This window comes from Elgaria multicarinata, chromosome 1 (genome assembly GCF_023053635.1).
Source record: "Elgaria multicarinata webbii isolate HBS135686 ecotype San Diego chromosome 1, rElgMul1.1.pri, whole genome shotgun sequence".
NCBI lineage: Eukaryota > Metazoa > Chordata > Lepidosauria > Squamata > Anguidae > Elgaria > Elgaria multicarinata.
The window spans coordinates 121,267,015-121,279,587 of NC_086171.1; the positions used below are offsets into that span (position 1 = coordinate 121,267,015).

A 12,573-nucleotide genomic window follows, 5' to 3' on the forward strand; every position below is an offset into this window, starting at 1 on the left:
AACAAATTGCCTTGTGCTGTAAACACTGGCACCAATGTTTACAGCACAAGGCAATCCGCCAACATTTTTATAACCCTTTGAAGAAGGCCGAGTATTGCAGAAAGAGGCCGAAACGCGTCGGGCTTTCAACAAATAAAGTCGCTTACTGCATCATGAGATTATTCTCTCTTTTTGTGTTCAACTTGGATGCTTACCTGCCCTGCACCTTTATTATGACTAACAACCTCTGTGAATGTGCTTAATCCTTTTTTTTAAAAAAAAAGAAAGAAACTAACTAAACTAGTAGCCATCACCAGATTACATTTGAAGAAAAGTCCCAGAAATTGTACTGCAGAGTTTGGGTATGGTGAAACAACACAAAGGAAACTTAAAACGTGAGTCTCCTAGAAACGGCCACAATCCTCTTTTCCATATTGGGCTTAAGAGGACTCAACAGGACTAGCACAAACAGTAGCTGAAATCATAAGTCTTAGAAGATAAGCCATGAAGCATGGTGTTCAAATGTTTCTACTGCACATCCAGAAGTGTAGTGTTTATACATCACGCAGAAGAGTGAGTTACGTAAATACATAAAATAAACACATACATGGGGGTTTATGAAAAATAACATTGGAAGACAAGGTATTTGACCATAAACAGAAATTGCAAGGATGAGAGAAAGCAAAGAACTGTATTATCAAACCTGTTTGGGCACAATCCTATGCATGTTTAGACATGGCTGGGGCATGCTGGGAGTTGTAGGACATTTTTCTGTCTTAAGTATGCATTGGATTGTACCCTTTGTTAATAAGCCACCAAAACCTGTGCTGGAAAAGTCTGTCTGTCTGTCTGTCTCTCTCTCTCTCTATATATATATATATTTGACTTGATGACCAACAATTTAAGAACAAATTTAAGAACAAACTTATAATACTAAAATTTAGCATTGCTAAAGTATATTTCTTAAGTCCAAAGCTATTCATATAATATCCTCAATAGTCCTTACAATAGCCCTGTAAAATATGCCGCTATTATTATCCCAATATTGCAGAAAAGTGGATTGAGAGAACATTGGCTTGGCTAAAACCACCTAGTGAATTTGTGGCTGGGGAAATTTGAAGAAAGGACTTCTAAGCTGACACTCTTACAGCACAATCGTAAGCTTGGAAGCAAGTCCCACTGTGTTCAATGGGTCTTACGCCCTTGTAAGTGCGTTGAGGATTGCAACCATTTCTACTGAGCTACACAAGCTCTCAAATGAGGAAAAGAAGTGAACAATCAAAAGGAACAATACTAATTAAAAGGCTGCCCTAGAAACCCCAAGCCAGTATCATAAGTCAAATGGAATGATTAAGCATTATCTGAACGTCAACTGAAAACTTAGTGGTTAACCATGCAAGCAAATTATTTAATCATTTTTTCCTCATGGGCCACTGCATTTAAACCTCGACATTTATTAACATTTTGCATATCACTCCAGAAACACATGGCCAGAGGTTCAAAAATTCTGCTTTGCTCAAGACAGAAAAATGATGATTTGTAGGATGGAGAAGGAGCCAATAGGACCAGATAACAAAACCCTCAGGACAGAGAGGCTATTTTAATTGGAGTGAGATTTATGTGTCATTAATCTGAATAATATAGCAAGGTGGTGGTAGGATGGGGAGGAATCAGCATCCAAGGGGAAATAACTCCACAATAACTTTAAAAAAGCCTCTGGATGGTGGTGATAAACTAAGAAGGCTCGTAACATCCATTTTTAATTCATGAAACGCACAGAGAGCCAAGCCAAATTAACACAAGTGGAGAAGGAAACGCTGGAGAATAACGGCAAGGGTTTGAGAAAAGAGATTTGATTTAAAACTCCCCCAAAGAGATGCTTTGAAGTTTATTAACAAAACACTTTTCAATTCCTTGTTGAACTAGTCAATTAGCGCCACCCCGTCCAAAACCACAAACACAGAATTGCAACACAGATATCCCCATTATCACCACAAGCCCTCTATGGTCCCAATTTGGATCCTCTTGAACAATTATCAGTAAGGTTCTGAGAACCTGTAATGGGACCCACAGAACCATGGTAACTGAGCACTTCAGATAGGTGCCACAAAAGAGAGCTATTTTTGTTCAACTGCTGTTTATTGGTCGGGATTTATCTCTATTTGATAAATCAATGGGACTCAGGTGTTTTTAAGGGCACATGCAAAGCACCCAAAATGTTACTGGGGAAAAGTTTCTCTCTGGTGCCTTGTACCAGGAAGTTCCTATCTGGTCTGTGTGTGAGTGCAGTTCAAAACACCCTGAGCATCATGAAAATTACCAAGGCATGCTGGACATATACTCACAAGAAGAACTCTTGGTGAAGATGACTCCAGCCTGCACCAGGAAATGGGCTGGAGCTTGCTTTATGGTGCAGCAATGCCATTATCTGTCAGCAACTGGTCTGATGAGAAGAGCAGCTACAGTATGTGCTTTCAAATCCAAGTTGCTACCCATTTTCAGAAATGGGGGTGGGGGGCAAGGGGCAGAAAATGAGAGGCTTCCTCTCTTTCTCACCACCCTCATCCCCTGCAGGCCTGCTCTGAAAGAGCAAATTTTAGCTCCTATCTTCACAGGGTGAGCTGCCAACATAGATACGAGCAAAGTTTCCCAAGATCTCTGTTCAGACATTTTAAGGAATTCTGCAGGAATTTAACACAAAGAAACCCCAAAGTGCAGCACTATTCAGTGAAGCTCCCCAGGTTATATATGACAGGTCTAACAATTGTCTAGGATATATTCTAGGGGGAAAGATGGAGTAAATGCACCTTCTATGCCTTGCAGTTCCATGGTAACATACTGTGCATTTTTGCGAATTGTGAAATATTTCAGCCACTATCAAAGTTTCCCTACCTTTCTCATACAGCTCCTCCATGGCTCGCCAGGTCTCTGCTCTGACCTTTCTATTGCTTTTCCCAGGCACCTGTGCATCAGGCCAATGCACCAAGTAAAGATCTAAAAGGAAAAAAAATACAATCCAATTTTCATTGATCAGTAACCCCAAATATGTTTAAAGCATCCAAAAACATAACCAAAAATCTCCCAATGGAAAAACAAATCAACACCGACTTGGAATTGGAGGACAGGGGACACCACCTCTGATTTATTAGAATAAAACACAAAAATGCATAAGCTCCTTCTTCACACTCAGGTAAGCCCAGTTTTCTAGATGCTCACAGAAGCAGCTGTTTTACAGATAGCCACATAAAAGGGCAGCTTTGTGCTATACTTAAGAAACCGTAACACCCCGGGCAGAATGGCTTAGCAGAGATGAGAATGGGAAATCTTCCAGGCTGCTCTGACACATTTTTATACTGTATTTTGCATTTGTGCTTTTAACCTGTTGGTTGTTTTATTATGGTTTTAATTTTTGTGAACTGCCCAGAGAGCTTCGGCTATTGGGCAGTATAAAAATGTAATAAATAAATGAAATAACTAAAAATGAGGCTTTTCTCCTTCCTTGTATCAGTTCCGCCATGATTCTGCTTGGAAGCTGCATCTTGGGCATTGTTTGGCTTTAAGGAAGATTATGTTTCACTTATCACGACGAGATGTTTCTTCAATAATACATTCTGGTTGAGTTCACAGGCCAATGCAGACAAGTTAAGCAAAAGTATATTGCCGATAAAAACCACAAGCCTAATTGCTGCACATAGAGCCTGTTCAGTTTACCACAGCAGAACAGAGGGTATGTTAGTTGCCACCTTTGTAGGGTTGCTTAGAAATCCTTTCAGTCACTGGCTCACCTGAGCTGGTCAAAATCTACATAGCATTCATACAAGCCTACACAATGCTTGCCCTACCAAGAAAACCACAGGCTACAGTCTATGGATTAGATGTTTATCCACTCCTCCGTCTTCATGTTTGCAGTCCCAGGTAGAAAACAAAATCAAGGGTTTTATTGAGCTTCTTGTGGGCCGCCATACATGACCGGTGAGCTATGTTTGGCTTGGTGGAACACAGGTTGTGCAGGGTTATTTTATAACACTAATACAGTGGCTATGGGGGATCCCTATCAGTAAGGACAGGGTCACTGAGTGTAAAGAACATATTTTTTTGCCCCTGCTGCAACACCACCCAAGTGCAACACTTTACCTCCCCTGCACAGGAGCGAATGGCAACCATTAACTTATATTTTAGTATTTAGGACATCATTGGGGAGGGGTAAACCTGGTACCCTTAGTCACTTAATGGATACAGAAGCAATAAGCCTGCTTCTATATGCGTATGCCCATTGTGGGATCTGTTGCTTATAATGCAATCCTATGTGAGTTTAGACAAAAGAAGTCCTACAATTCCCAGCATGCCCTAATTAACATATCCAGCTATAGGAATGCTGGGAATTAGGATTTTGTTCTGTCTAAACATACATAGGATTGCAACCTTAAATCACTTTAATGTCTGACAGAATGTTGGTAGAGTGTCGCAGAAACTTGGGATTAGCTTCTGAAATAATAAATAAATAAGTGTGCTTTATAAGTCTTATCTTGTTCTCCCTAATACTTATGAAAAGTAGAACATATTTATTCTCTTTTTTTACGGGTGGAGATCTGAGGGCGTCTTGACCAAAACCACGCCTTGAACCTGAGTTAAGATTTCATATCTCTAAGAACCTAATCTAGCCATTGATTCACTTGGCTACATTGGCAGAAATAAGATCAGTGGAGACCTCCAGAGCATTGTTTCTTATAAGCTAAGCTGTAATGTCCCCTTTGCCAACAGTAGGAAGAACAGACGCTTGCTCACGTGAACACTGGTGCATTTCTGGTGGGTTCAATCACGCTTTCCGTGGCAATCAGACACATGCACAAATGGGTGGAGTGAGCTGAGGAGTGGATGAAATCCAGGGTTGCTGCTGACGCTGCAGCATCCAAATACATAATGTGTGAGCAAATGCTTACTCATCACTTGGAGTGGCTGAATGTGCAACCTCAGGAACAGCATTTAAAAAAACCAAAAAATTTTTTAAAAGGGGCTGGCTCTCAGTTGAACTTTTGCACTGAAGCAACCTTTCTTGCCAACTTGGTGCCCTCCAGAGGTGTTGGACTACAACTCCCAGCATGCCCCATGTCCAACACCTCTGAAAGGACCAGATTGGCAAGGAAGGTGCATACCAGATTATGAAACACACGTGTGCTCTGTGAACTATGAATGCCCCTTACATATATTTTCCTTTCCATTCCCCTTTAAAACAGATGCAAACATAACTGATACAGGGGTATGCTTGTATTGTATGCTCAGCTATGCATACCCAAGTAGGAAAACTCAAATGAGATTTGACTGTCGTATCACTGACCAAAATAATAATTTTAATTCTGCAGTGTAGCGTGAATAGATTTTAAAGAGATTCCTGCTGCTGCTTTTGTGGCCATTTTAGCTTCACTACGTTGTTTCGTGAGGTTTTTAAAAATTGTTTCATGTTTTATTTATTAGTTTAGTGTTTTAATTGTAAGCTGCCTCTGGTGGACTAAACCAAAGGCTATAAATATACAAACAAACAAGACAAAAATCCCAAAAGACACAATCTAGCCAAAGTTAAGCACTTTAAGGCTGCAATCCTATGTATGCTTATACAGCAGTAATGTCAACTGAATTCAGTAGGACTTATTTCCAAGTAAACATACACAGAAGCTGACTGGTGTCTCACTGGTTCCAGTTGGAATTATACTTAATTCTCCCATTGTGTTTAATGGGAGTTAAAAGAGCTTAACTTTGGCAGGATGGTACCTATGAAATCCAGCAAGCATACCAATATTTAGAAAAATGAATTTGAAACTGAGCATTTAAGTTTTAAAATGCTCCCTGTCAATAACTGGAAGAAAAGGCCATTTCATGTGCGGGATGTACTGCATCTTTCAAACCAGCATGACAATTATACCCTAAACACTTGAGAATGAAGCCAACATTCTTTGGCCATGAATCTTCTGCTCAATACAAACCAAAGTTACACAGTGGTAAATCAGAATCTTATGTCGGAAAGCCAAAAACAAACTAAAAGAAAAAAATAGCACCCCCAAACACCTTAACGTATTGTATACATTTTTGTCAGTCGCCCATTTCTTCAGTTTCAACCCACTGAGTGTCTCATTCATTTTGAGTTGGTTTCCCAGGAGCTAAAAGAAAAATGCTCATCTTTATTCAAAATGCAAGGCTAACTTTACACAGTTAGTAGTCATCAGAATGCTTGTAAAAGGATCTAATATTTGCAATTCCATTGGAATCCCCAATACAATAAAGGGGAAACTGCTAACAAAGACCAGAAAGCAAGTCAAAATATGCACAGAGGAGAATAAAGCAGATTATACATTCAGCAAGCCACAAGTCAGACTCACGAAAAACCATATTATTTGTGGTGCAGAGTCCAAATCAAAAGGAATGTAGTCTCCAAAGCCAAAGTTTTCATATTTTTGCAGTTTTATATTGATTTAATACAAATGCCACTGCCAGAGTATAAATATTATATGGAAAAAGTGAAAATGTTTTTTTTTAATGAAAGGAGTGTTAAAACCCTCTCCCCACAACCTAATACACATTTCCAGTTTCTCATGGCTCTGTAATTTGTTATGAGTTGGACACAAACTCGCAGATGACTACTGTAAAGCAACTACATGCTCACAGTTCTTTAGAAAAGCTCTAACCTGAAAGGAGGAAATGAGAACGCCTGTGCTCCAGGTGTCACAAATTAGCTCAACGTTAAGGATGCAACATCTTAGCATATAGCCTGTTGTTCCAGGGCAAAAATTTGAAAATGACTCCTGTTCAATACTCATTGAGATGAACTGAAAGCTGACCATTTTCTGAGGTAAACACTGATTTTTGAAGGAATGGTGCTGGAATTGTTCCCTGATGGATTGTGCCTGATATTTAATAGGTAAGTGAACAAATTCTTAGGATCTTACAGTTCAAATGAATGGAGATTTAAAAAAAACGAAACAGAAAATTATCAAAAACAGAAATGTTGAACCTGGAGGGAAGTGGGCAGAGTGTTCAGACTTTTTCTTTTCCCCCAAATCCTTGACTTGGAACTCATATATACTTGATTTGGAACTCATAAACAATATGTTTTAGCTGCCAGACCTGAATGGTTATTAAGAACATGACAACATCAGAAGTGCCATGCTGGATCAGACCAAGAGTCCATCTAGTCCAGCATTCTGTTTACACAGTGGCCAACCAGCTGCCCATGGGAAACCCACAAGTAGGGCATGAGTACAACAGCTCTCTCCCACCCATGCTCCCCAGCAATTGGTGTATGTAGACATACTACCTCTGATACTGGAGGTAGCATATAGCCATCAGGATTAGTATCCATTGATAGCTTTCTCCTCCAGGAATTTGTCCAATCCCTTTTTAAAGCCATCCAAATTGGCGGCCATTACTATGGGCTCATCTACACCAAGCAGGATATTCCATTATGAAAGCGGTATATGAAAACGGCAGGAGCCACGCTACTGCTTTATAGAGGCACTGAAGTGCACTGCAGGATCTACACTACTGCTTTATAGTGGTACTGAAGTGCACTGACAACAGTTGGGGCCCATGACACATCTACACCGAGCAGGATATAATGCTATGAAAGTGGTATGAAGGCAATATATGGTATGTGTTATAGGCCCCAATAGTTCTCAGTGCACTTCAATACTGCTATAAAGCAGTAGTGTGGCTCCTGCCTTTTATATACTGCTTTCATAGTGGAATACCCTGCTTGGTGTAGATGAGCCCTATACCTTGCGATAGCTAATTCCTTAGTTTAACTACATGCTGTGTGAAGAAGTACTTCCTTTTATCTGTAGATTATATACAGGTAGCAGGTTGCAGAAGCAAGCCTCAGGCTCACACACCTTCTCCTATTGCATGAATAATTATCATTTCACTGCATACTGAAGGCACATACTTGTTAGTGTTCTATTTGTCAGCTGCTCCAAGAACATTTCTGCCTAGATGGAAGAAGCATTTTTGGAAACAAATAGTTCTGGAGCAGCAGACCCCAAGATGAGACTTCTTTAAAATGATTAAAAGCCCCAAATGAACTGCAGGATTGAAAATGTATTATCTATATAAATAAGCACACACACACACACACACACACACACACACAATATTCCTGCTGGACCAAACTTACTTTCACCAGCTTTCAGCAACAGGAATATACAGCAAGAAGCAAACTGAAAGTAAAATGAATAAAACACAAAAAGCAAACAAACTATAAGAGGGAGCAAGAAGAAGTAAATCCAGCTAGTTATTTAGATAGCCAAAAGAAAGCTCTTGAACCAACTACTCTATACCTGCAATGAACAGAAGAACCGCAACAGCCCAGCAATTTTGCATCATTCTTTTAAGACAAGCCTTTAGCAAACATGTTTAACATGGTGAGCAGAGCACAGTAGGGGTATTTCATTCCATAGCGCAATGTATTGCCACAGAGAGTGAATAAGGTTGGAGAAAGTCATACCCCATTCCAGCTCACATTGCAACATGCCTAGCAGGAAACTAATTCAGATATTCTCAAAACTAGTTCAGAGCTGGTTCAGATATTCCAAAAACAGTGATAAGAGAAGAGGTGTGAGTGATGTGTCCATCTGTCCCAACCCTGCTCCTGCATCTTGCTAGAAGGAAGAGGCTGAAGATATGATCCTGGCTATCTAAATAAGTCATATCTTCCTGCAGCTCCTCCCAATGCAGGGAGAGAATCTTCCCACGGGGAATATAGTGATCTATTCCCACCTCCTGAATAGGTCAGGAAGGATCAAGAAAGTTCCCATCAGCACCACTGGTCTGCCAGGAGGATGAGGAATATCTTGTTTGCAGCTATTGATAACCGTTGTGGCCTTGTTTGTACATCTAAAATGAACTTTCAAGCAGTTTAAAAATAACTTCATAAGCAGTGAAAATTGGAGGCAGTCTGTTCTACTGCAACACTTAAGGAAGGATCATGGGATGAGACATTTCATGCTGAGTCATTACAAGATTGTAAGGCTAAACTTATTCTAGATCCGCACAGATGTTATGTCAGCACGGCAGCCAAATATATTAGCACAACTGTTAGGATTCAAGGCTAGGACACACACTAATAGTTTTCAGATTAATAGCAATGCTGACATTAAGAGGACCAATGTCTAAGATATCAATTCATTAGTATGTTTATTTATTTACTTAAGTATTACATTTCTATACTGTCCAATAGTCAAAACTCTATTTGCAAGGGATGCAGGATCACAACCCACCCCATACCTCCCAATGAATTCTTCCCTTCTGCCTTACCTGCAGCACTGATTTTGAAACGGTTGAGGCTAAGTAGGTTTCCTACTTAACCACCTTCAGGGGCTTTGTTAACCTGGGAACTAAGTTAGCTTTAACTGTAACTGATGTTTGTCTAGCATATCCTTTAACTACAGTCAAGGCAGACACTGGCCCTGTTCAGAAGACACCTTAAACCACAGCTTTAACCACAGTGCTTAAGCCAAAAAGCCTTAGGTACCGTGGTTAAAGCAATGGTTTAAGATGTCTTCTGAACAGGGCCACTGAGAATTCATTTTAGGAAGAGACTGTGAGGAGTGTCCATGATTCCACAGCTCTTTATCATGGTTAAGAATCAGCCTCATTACACCTGGCCTGACCTATAGAAATCATCTTGATGTCAGAAAGCCTGATTATTATAAGAAACAACATCTGGTAAAAGCAGCGGCCCAACAAGTACATCAGCTGAGCAGGTGATGCAAGTAGGGGAATATACCGAATATACACCCAGATTTGCTAAGACAATCAGACAAAGCACCATACCTAGATACTCCACGCCAAGTCTCTTGCAGGACTCTAAACAGGCTTGTTTAGTGTTCTCGTAGCCATAGTCTGTATGCCAGAGTTTGGTAGTTATCCAGAGATCCTCCCGCTTTACACCACAATTCTCGATAGCCTTCTGCAGGTATGATTCACAGCCATATCTCTTAGCTGTGTCAATATGACGAATGCCACATTTTTGAAGTGCATACATCACAGCATCATGGGAGTAGCCACCTTGATGGGATGTTCCTTGAAACAGAGAAGGCAAAATTTTCATTATTTTTTGAATATGCTGTTTTATGCACATGTTTTACATAGGACTGCAGCAACATATAGCAAGTGAAATAAAAATGAAACGAAATAGATGGAGCGAAATTATTGACTAGGGATAAAAACCTACATTCCGTTATTTGGGGGCATGCCTAAACCAAAGGGGTTTAAAACTGTTTCACCTGGCATTTTGCAAATTGCAGCTTTTTAAGGACACAGATTTTTCTCTGTTAAAGATCCTTAGCCTTTTAACTACAGTTTCCAGGATCCTTTGGGAGAAAAAAACTATTTTAGATTGTTCATTTTTTGTTATGTAGAATGATGGTCATCAAAATGCGCATCACTTGCCTCATTGCTAGTTCTAATCTGGTCTCTGTTTGATCCCCAGGGATACCTTATGGAAAGGAGGACAGGGCTCCTGTGTAAGAGTTGTATTGAACAGGGAATTTCAGCCGGTGTCATTTGTATGCATGCAGCACCTGGTGAAATTCCCTCTTCATCACAACAGTTAAAGCTGCAGCAGCCCTGCCCTCTTGACCACATGCAGTCCACTAAATGATCAAAATCTCGCCCGTGTTTGGCTCCTTTTGGTATTTGGTTAAAAAAAAAACTTATGTTATTTATTACATTTCTATTCCACCCAACAGCTAAGGATCTCTGGACAGTTCACAAAACAAGTGAATAACACATAATGCTAGTTATGCTAGTCTGGACTAGCCCTACTGGACAGCAGCCTGTCGTCTGGCAGATTAAGGGTCTCAGTGGCAAACTCTTCACCTAGCTCAACCTTCCCCAACCTGGTGCCCACCCCCAGATGTGTTGGGCTACAACTCACAACATCCTTAGCCAGCAAAGTACAATGGGATTTGTAGTGCAACACATTCGGAGGGCATTAGTTTGGGGAAGGCTGCCCTCACACAACGTTTGGGCTAAATTCACCCAATCATTTGTGCTCTGGAAGGGACACAAATGATCCCCGAAAATGGTGAAGGAGTTTGCAGAAATGTGTTGAGAAACATGTACGAAGCATGTATGGTAGTTTATAGTAACCAATTCAACATATGTCCTGTATTTAAAGTTTATTCTACATATCAAAGATTCAAGTTCTGTAATCAGTTGAACAGAAGTACATACATTAGACTCACACTGCAAAAGTTATGCAACTTTTATTATTCAGCTTTTCAAAGAGTTGAAAAGTTTTAGCAAGGAAGGAAAAACACGAAACTGAAAAGCACAGAGACATGTTGAACCTCTATTCTGCAACCAAAAGAGCTAGAAACTTGTCCTTTAAAAATATAAAATTGTGAGATACATACAATATACTGACTCTTAATGACAAGAAAAAATTACTCACAACCCCAGAATCATTCATGGGTTCTGAATAAGGGAATTAAATTCCAGACAGCTGAAACACATATTTGTAAAATGCTAAATATTTGTATCACCCTAGCAGTCACTGGACATTCAAATCCAGTACAGTATGTATATGTATGCCAACAGGAGAGGAAATGGTTTAGCCGGAAAAGCAATTACCAGGAGGACTGGAAGATAAAGAACGCGTGCCCCTCAGAGAAGGGGGCTGTGGTTATCTTCTACATTCCTTGTAGCTGTTTTTTCCTGCCAACAGCCCATTTTTCTACCAGCACAACATCTCAGCTCTTAGGGAAGCACATGCTCATCTTTCAGCTTTTAATCAGTTTTACGTTGAGTTTCTGAGGTCACCAAACCCAGTTTGGTGGAGCTTCTAAGTATCTATACATGGTAAGATGGAGATACGAACTTCTGTTTTTCTCTGTTCAATCATGTATGACCATAGGGAGCAGAGATAGAAAAGGATCACGCACCGTGCATGCTTTCTCACTCTGTTGTGCATGCTTTGGGCACTGTGCATGCTTTTGCACTCTTCCCAGCATCCACAAGCCTTTTGGTTGTTGATTCACCATGCGCACCACCCAGTTCAGACAGCTCTTTCCCTCTAATCATATACCATGTGAACCACCCAGAGAGCTTCAGCTATGGGGTGGTATACAAATGCATTAATGATGATGATGATGATGATCACGTAGATATTTTGTGCAGCATGAACTAGCCCTGAGGGGGAATATTCTCAGAAGCATAAGCTTATACTATTAGATTTCATTGTATTAACCCAATTCCTGAGATTATACAGAATGAATTGAACAGTTTCCTGACCCTTCACAGTACTAACAATGCCTTCAAGTTTGGCGTCATCTGTAATTTTCATTAATTCACTCCTACTTTCCTCCTACAGGCTACAAAATAAGATACAGGACAGAGGGGTAGGGGGATAAGGTTGACCTATAGTTCTCAACTCAGCTAGAAAGTCTACACATGTGTGGTGTGTGTGTGTGTGTGTGTGAGAGAGAGAGAGACAGAGACAGAGACAGAGAGACAGAGAGAGACTGTTTTCTTCCTTTTAGCCACTGTCTTGTGGCTGTTCTACACGAATCATTTATTGTGCACTTGTTATTCCATATTCACAGT

At 40.3% G+C, this 12,573-nt stretch overlaps 1 protein-coding gene across 4 annotated transcripts in view; it reads right to left on the reverse strand.

The window, feature by feature from the left end:
• The window catches only part of LOC134392860 (uncharacterized oxidoreductase ZK1290.5-like), a 75,301-nt gene that overhangs the window by 43,151 nt on the left and 19,577 nt on the right, over positions 1–12,573 (reverse strand). For all 4 annotated transcript variants that reach the window (XM_063117598.1, XM_063117573.1, XM_063117589.1 and 1 more), the window contains exons 2-3: positions 9,799–10,047; positions 2,872–2,973 (exon numbers count right to left, since the gene is read on the reverse strand). In XM_063117598.1, coding sequence (XP_062973668.1) covers positions 2,872–2,973; positions 9,799–10,047 — 351 coding nt within the window. The remainder of the gene's footprint in view (positions 1–2,871; positions 2,974–9,798; positions 10,048–12,573) is intronic.